Below are 8,198 nucleotides of genomic sequence, written 5' to 3'. Positions count from 1 at the left end.
TAAGCATATACAAAATACAAACAATTAAATAGAATAAAAAAAATAAATAAAAAAACATTAAGTATATATATTATATTATATAGTATTAAATATACATTTTATATATATATATATATATTTATATATCATCGTAGTACTAATTAATATATTAGATTATAATTAGTTATATTTTTTTGCTGTGATATTAATTTTAGTTTAAAATTTAGTAATTCTGTTATGTGTTGTCATTTTTTATATGTCTATTTAATGATTCATTTTTAATTTTAGTAATTTTAGTACAAATGTATTTCGGTTAGTTATCAAGGTAATTAAGTTGGCAGCATCCAGTTAAGTTTATCTAATATTTATAATATTTTATTTTATTTCAGCTTTATTTCATGTACCAAAAAAATGAATAGTTTTATTTTTAGTTTACAATAACAACCTTGGTACAGTATGTGTACATTTAGAGATAACAAAAATGTGAATGGGTAATAACATATATGCCATATTGGTGCTTTTCCACAAAGTACCAGGTACCAGGTACTGTACCCAGTGGAAAACCTCCCAAAAGTGAACCTGCGGGAGCCGTACCGTGCCGTACCATGCAGTGGAAAAGCGCCAATAGTTGATTTCCCATTATAGCACCCCTTTAAGATGAACAAATGTGATATTTCACTCAAATACACACATAGAAACAGCAGTATTGACATACTGTGCACCCATGCTCTCACCGTCATTGTTGGAGAGTGCTACTCTGGTGTGGTCGTAGGCGATGACATTGGCGTATCTGTTCTTTGGCTTGTTTATCTCAAGGTTAGAATGTTCCCATGAGAACTGCTGCCCGGGATCAATAGACTACAAGAGAGAAGCGTGTCATGAATTACACCTCACACTGGACATGCCTGTACTGTACTTCACGTTACAAACATCACATGGCCTGTGCAATGAAATTAGCGCTCACACAAAAAAAGTACTCAAAGGAACTCAAAGCATGTTATAGTATGCTAAAAATGTGGTGCTAATGTGAGATCTGACCTCATACTCTTGAGAGAACCTCAGGTTGTCATTGGCTTTCATCCTTTCTATGTGAGCTGGCAGTTCTGAGAAGGACACTGGAGGGTGGCTGGTCATGCCTGTCAATCACATCCCACAAACACACCAGTTCAGACCCTGAGAACACGGCATGCTACTGGACTGAGAGCTCTGAGCAGTGTGAGAGAATGTTAGTGATCTCATCTATGTTTTAGCACTAGCGTTCATGAGTGTATGTGTTTTTCGGGAGAAAACTGCTAAAAGAAGTTAACCCTGTAAAGCCTGATATACAAAAAATATCATTTAAAATTGTTTTTAATGGAAGAGTTTATTCGACGATAAAAAAAAAAATCTAAAATATATTATGAAATAAGAGAATTTCAAGCTCATACTCGAGGAGGGGGAAAAACAGTTTTATTCAGAGGCCCAAACTGTGCATAAATATGCAATTTGGTGCAGTTGCTGATATTTAAATGGCCAAAAGTAAGACTCAATTCTAGTTTGTAATGTAAATCAATGAGATCTTTATAACAGTAAAGCAGACTACTTACATAAAATGCATATAAATATCAGTCTATACCTCCAAATAAATGATGTCTTATTAAGATGATATTTAAATGCTTAGTTTTATGATAAAAGCTCTGTAGTTTGTGGGGTTATAGTTGTGGAATGCAAAACATATTATGGAACACACAATATTTAATACTCACATTTTAACATGATTTTTCTAAAAACAAAAAAACTAAAACAAAATGATACGTGGATAATCAAGTAAACCTAAGCTGCTTCAGTCCAGTAAGTGTCCATCTTGAAATATTACTATATAAAAGTTATTCTCACGTTTACTTAATTAAAACAAGTAAAGATTTCGCAGCAGAAAGACGCATGTACCACGACCCGAAGGGGAAAGTTTTTCACTTTTGATCACGCTGATAATTTAGAGGCCTTAGAAATGTATGCATCAAATATGATACAGTAGAAAGTGGACTTTACAGGGTTGAATCTGATGAAACATCATGTTAGGCTGCTTTCAAAAGTGAAAAGTGTTCATAAAAGGCATAATGTTATTTTATTTTAAAAATATTATTTTAGGGGTAGTTTGTAGTGCAGTTGTTTGTATCCAGCTAGCAACAGTCATTAATTCACAACAGGCACTCTTTCAGTCATTTTCTAAATGTAATAATATTGATGGTTTGGATGGCTAGTGGTAGCAAATGGCTGCAATATAACAAAGAGTGAAAAATTTAAGGGGGTCTGAATACTTTCCGTACCCACTGTATATTTAATGTTTTATACAATTATTGTCCACACAAATAATAACTGAACAGTAATAATTTAAAGCTCACAAAATGTAAGCTTGTCAGTTATTTTTTTAAATGACAAATGATACACTAGGCATCTATAAACTAAAACAAAAGCTTTATTTAAATAGAAAAGTTTAGACTATTTACTATAGTCTGGTGAATAGTTGTAAGTCATTGAAAATGCATGTACAGTTTTACCTACTCAGCAGAAAAGAATATACACAAATGTTATATTTAATTAAGTAAACAGCCTCACAGAAAACTTTATTACAATTATTTCATGATATATGATTTTTTTTTTTTTTGATTGTGGGAGGGGACTGGTCTCCACCCAGACAGATATTCACATCCCACTCTAAAATCTCTAGAAATAAAATCTGAACTACACTGAATGAGCGCAAGGGAGGGTATAGATTACAAGACAGTCAGAAGTATTAGACAAGATGAAATAAACAACGAAACAGCTGAATCAGATCAAATTAAACTTAAAGCAGAAATCAATATTGCTGCATTTAGAATATCACTGAGAAGAGTTCATTTCATGTCTGCAATAGCTGCATTACAACAAAGTCAAGATCAACATCGATTCAACACTGAATTACTGTAATCTTTAATATAGCTGGCTTTATTGAAAAATATCTCTGGCTAGCTATAATTGTGTGCACATCTGTGTGTATAGATCAGTTTTTGCCGTTATTGTGGGGACTAAATATCCCCAAAAGGATAGTAAAAACCTGAAATCAGCCAATGGTCCCCATGAGGAAACATCTTAATAAACACTAAACAATGACTTAATGAAAAGCTAAAAATGCAGAAAGCTTGTGTGAGGGTTTAGAGGTTAGGGGATAGAAAACATCATTAGCTAAATATAAAACATATGAAGTCAGTGGAAAGTCCAACATATGATGGAAAGTATGTGTGCATGAGTGTTTGCTGGTTACTGAAAGCCAAAGCGGTTACTGCATATGTGTTAATGGCAGTTAAGCAGTCAGTATAGACTCCAAAAACCACAACTAACTTGATAACCGTCGATAACCGATGATAGATGCACGCAAACCTAGAAAAGAGACAACACTGTGTTGATACAGACAGTGTGTGTGCATCAAAGGGGGACTGAAAGCTGATTCTTCAGCACTCTGTACCTGTGTGTGAGTGTGTTTGTGACATGTCTTTTCATCAGCATATTACCAGCCGTTGGGAAGTTGATTCTACGCAGCTCCACTGGGTCAGATGGATGCTGGGAACTCATGGCTTTACTGCTGCTGGGAAAGCTGCACTTCCTGCCCTCCAGCTCTGCCCGCTTCCTGTAACATCACACGCGCAGGAGCATTAAAGCAACACTCACTTAGCAGGAAATAGTTTCTATTGCATTTCGGTCATAATTAGATTTAGAGAGAAACATAATACACAGACCTGTCTGGTTTGCTGGTTTGTGCACGGATAAAGTGAGGGAAGAAAAAAGAATTAGGGATAAATAAAATCAGCTTCTGCTGAAGTAAAATATAAAGCATCTATCATTTTCATTCCTTTGCTTATTACCCTCTCATTCCTTTCCATTTTCATTCAAATGAGTGAATCGTGAATCGAGATTCATTTAAAAGGGCTGACTCGAATGAATGATTCACTCACAAACACTCCGGTTTTAAGTTTACACAAGCAATAGCTAGGAGATACAGCAATTGGTTTTCAGAAAAACGTAGAGCAGAGCATAATTAGAAAAATGTATGTTCACCATAGACCTATGATTTTTCCATTTTAAATGTTTAAATTCCCATGAATGTCATCAAATTCTCAATCACTCTTCTGCTCAATTCTCTTTCTCTCTCACCTTTTAAAGAGGAGGATGAGGATGACAATGCTAATAATGAAGATGACGGCCAGCACTGGCCCCACCACCCACAGAAGCCCCTCCTCCTCGTCTACGATTGGCTGCGGCTCAACATCGGAGAACAGCACGGCATCAGAGAATGGACTCGTGGAGTACAAGGTCTGTCAATCAAAGATCGAATAGACACATAGCTATATAATATTTCAAATTTTAAAAATATATAAAAAATTACATGTAATATTAATTTTTAAATATTTAAAAATAATTTTTATATAAAAGTGAAAAGTATCTTTTTTTTTTTTCCAAAAATGCGTTTTAAGTTTTGCCCCCACATTTTGAGACATTCACCCCTTTAAAAATAATATCATAATTTGAGAAAGGATGCTCACACAATGATGAAATTATTTAACACAGTAAACCTAATCACTTCATTATCATAATGGACCCCAAAATACTCCAACATGAGAGAGAAAAGAAAGACTTACGTTCTGGCCCAGTTCAAGAATAGCCAGCACGAAGCACACACACTCCTGTCCGTTTACAAGTGGTCGGTTCACGAATGCTCCATACACACGTCCGTCTCCAAGTTTGAATTCAGCTGGAAGATTCTGCAAATAAGCGCTGATGTACGGTTTTGCCTCCGCCTGCCTCCGTAGACGCACAGAGTGACCAGTGCCATTAATCTCCCTCAGCAGCTGGAGAAAGCAGAAAAAAGGAGTTAATCACAACAGACACTGCAACTCCCTTCTGCTGAACCAACATGTGCTTTAAGCTTTCAACAGCTTTTTCAATAATGATAGTGAACGACTTGATCAAAATTGTACAAACTATTGAAATGACAACGTCAGCATCTGATTACAAAAATGTATTACCTCATCAATGTTCATCTCATCTGGATCACTCCATAAATTCTGGAAGTTTCCTCCTCTCTGCCTCTTCAGAGGGACAACCACAATGTAGAAACCCCTTCCAAAACAAAAACACATGATATTATATTATTACGGGTGAAAGAAAAGTCTGGGTTATTTAAAAAAAAAAAAAGTTTTTATAAAGACCATTAAATATTTTTGCATTGTGAAATTATGAAATTTTGACAAAAATCATCAATGAAAATATTTTTTGTTTTAGGTCAGCATAGGGTTAGGGTTATATATATGTGCGTGCGTGTGTATGTGTATGTGTGTGTGTGTGTGTATGTGTGTGTGTGTGTGTATGCATTTATGTATATTTTATTCTGCAAGGCTGCATTTCATAAAAAGTGATAGTAAAAACTTCTACATTATTACAAAAAATACATTCTACATTAATGAATTCCATATTATTAAAATTATATTTCAAATAAATGCTGTTCTTTCGAACTTTCTATTCATCAAAATTCTGCTTTTACACAAAAATATTAATGCTTTCAACATTGATAATAATAATAATAAATGTTTCTTGAGCACCAAATCAGCATATTATAATGACAATATTACAAATAATATGTCACTGACAACTGGAGTAACGGCTGCTGAAAATTCTGCTTTGCCATAACAGTGATAAATGATACTAAAATATCTTAAAATATCTTTAAAAAGAAAACTGTTATTTTTAACTTTTTGAAAAGTTTATTTTCATTGGTATTTTCCTGACCTGACATTATCCTGTCCCTGGACAGTGGGCAGCTGCAGGGTAGCGATGCTCTGAGAGCTGGTCTTGTCCAGCAGCTGGGGTTTCCTGGTCAGCAGGTTTGGAGCCGTCATGGCATCTGCACGGTGCTGCAGGCCTCCAGTGCCATCAGCTTTACTGGTCAACAGGAAGGTGTAGAGAGACTGTGGCTTCAGCTTAGTCACCAACTTCTGCCCGAGCCGCCCATCCACCTCCACACTCTCACCATTACCATATGAGATCTAACAGAGAAAGAGAAAACAGAAAAGCAAATATGCAAAAAATGCATACTTAACCAGCCAAGACGATACGTGTTGTGGCATACACACACTCGAGGAGGGCAGAATCAGATTGAGACTGACACTTCAGACACTTGCTAACATGCACACGCTCACATGTTTATACAAACACTGTCATACACAATTCCATCTCAATATGTTGCATGAAGGGGTGGCAATGGAGGAACAACACACACCCACATGTTTGTTTTTATACTGAGCTAATGATATCGTCTGTCATCTTCTCAACCAGGGGTCCGGGGTCTACTAGAGGGCCTCAGAGTACTTAAAAGGGGGTCACAAAATGGCTTAAAATCAGTGCCGATCTTACTCTTCTGGGGGCCCTACGCAAAACTGTGTCGGCGGCGGGGGAGGGGGGGTATGAGTGGTTATGAACGAATGAATGAAACGCATTTGTCCGTGTTTCACTCCGTCTCGAATCGCGCTCACGGAAAGCACCTGAGCTAATGATATCGTCTGTCATCTTCTCAACCAGGGGTCCGGGGTCTACTAGAGGGCCTCAGAGTACTTAAAAGGGGGTCACAAAATGGCTTAAAATCAGTGCCGATCTTACTCTTCTGGGGGCCCTACGCAAAACTGTATGAGTGGTTATGAACAAATGAATGAAACTCATTTGTCCGTGTTTCACTCCGTCTTGAATCGCGCTCGCGGAAAGCGCTTGAGAAACAGTGTCTCTACCGCAGCTCAGTATGCTTTCAACTAGTTTTTTTTAGTCTCGAGCAAGACTGTACGACATTCACATTACATGATTTGACTGATTTTTACATAGAAAGGGCGACAGCGCACCGCATTAAAAGAAATAATAATTTATGTTTTCATAACCGCTGGCCAAATTCAAAAACGAAACTAAAATTAAATCATCTTTGTGAGCAAGGGGGCCCCCTGGTGTTTCGGGGGCCCTACGCAGCTTGCGTATAGGGAGGATCAGCTCTGCTTAAAATTATTTAAAATAAGACAAAACAAGCTTCAAAATAAAAAACAGCTTAAAATTCAAAATGTAAACTAACATCAGATTTATTATTTTAATTAATTCCCCCAACAACTAACATTTTAGACCAGGCATCCACGGTCTTATAAAATATATGAGGGAATTTGGTTACACTTTATTTTACAGTGTCCTTGTTACAGTGTAATTATAGATTTAAGTACTGGGTAATATTAATTAACAACATGTACTTACTATAAGGTTAGGGCTAGAATTAGGGTTTGGTTTAGGGTTGTTGCATATAATTATACATAACTTACTTTTAATACTATAATAAATACATGTAACATGTAACAAGGACACTGTAAAATAAAGTGTTACTGGGAATTTTAAAAAGTGAGATTTCTAGACCTGGAAAAGAAACTATTAAAATCTTACAAATCATCAAAATTTCTACACTAAATCTAAATTTTTCTAGTTACATCAGAAGTACCAGACATATCTATATGAGGGGCCTTTGAATATTGTCTTGAATATAGAGTGCTGCAGCCATTATGTTAATGCATGAGTAAACTAAGGTCTGTGGTAAACATAACTTGATGATACTTTGACGCTTTTTTGTGTAACGTAAACTGCATATACTCACACCCTAAACGTTCTTACTTTGTAATTACTTATTACAAACATATGTTTTCAAAAATAAACATAACTGCTTTAAAATTCATGTTTTCAGTGTGGGTGTGTGTAATTTATGATGTAGAGCAAAATATTGCCAATTTATATTCAAGACAGACAATTGAAAAACTCCATAATAAAAACTAGAGCCCGGTCGATATGGGTTTTTTGGGGCAGATACCGATATTAGGGAGTAAAAAAAGGCAGATATCGATATATCGGCCGATATTCTTTGTGTATATTATAGTACAGTACCAGTCAAAAGTTTGGACACTTTCCCATTCGTGTGTCCACACATTTGACTGGTACTATATACAGTATAGAATACAGTATATACATAAACAGAATATATATATACATAAACATATTTTTTGCAATGATCACTCAAATGTGGTGATCAAACACTTATAATGATGTGACAGATACGTAATGGAGGCAGGGCATTTAACAATTAACTTTATTATCCAAAATGAGTCTGACATCAGTGCACTGAACAGTAAAGTTGA

The 8,198-nt window shown here is 35.7% G+C and overlaps 1 protein-coding gene across 1 annotated transcript in view; it reads right to left on the bottom strand.

Moving 5' to 3' along the window:
* The window catches only part of LOC107746012 (receptor-type tyrosine-protein phosphatase delta-like), a 70,845-nt gene that overhangs the window by 12,920 nt on the left and 49,727 nt on the right, over positions 1-8,198 (bottom strand). The window contains exons 23-31 of the mRNA XM_016560047.1: positions 5,779-6,035; positions 5,019-5,112; positions 4,632-4,841; positions 4,147-4,307; positions 3,732-3,743; positions 3,507-3,622; positions 3,337-3,375; positions 1,018-1,115; positions 714-837 (exon numbers count right to left, since the gene is read on the bottom strand). Of these exons, the coding sequence (XP_016415533.1) occupies positions 714-837; positions 1,018-1,115; positions 3,337-3,375; positions 3,507-3,622; positions 3,732-3,743; positions 4,147-4,307; positions 4,632-4,841; positions 5,019-5,112; positions 5,779-6,035 (1,111 nt within the window). The remainder of the gene's footprint in view (positions 1-713; positions 838-1,017; positions 1,116-3,336; positions 3,376-3,506; positions 3,623-3,731; positions 3,744-4,146; positions 4,308-4,631; positions 4,842-5,018; positions 5,113-5,778; positions 6,036-8,198) is intronic.

Source organism: Sinocyclocheilus rhinocerous, unplaced genomic scaffold (genome assembly GCF_001515625.1).
Source record: "Sinocyclocheilus rhinocerous isolate Xijiao unplaced genomic scaffold, SAMN03320098_v1.1 scaffold288, whole genome shotgun sequence".
NCBI lineage: Eukaryota > Metazoa > Chordata > Actinopteri > Cypriniformes > Cyprinidae > Sinocyclocheilus > Sinocyclocheilus rhinocerous.
This window is presented reverse-complemented; position numbering and strand designations above follow the sequence as displayed.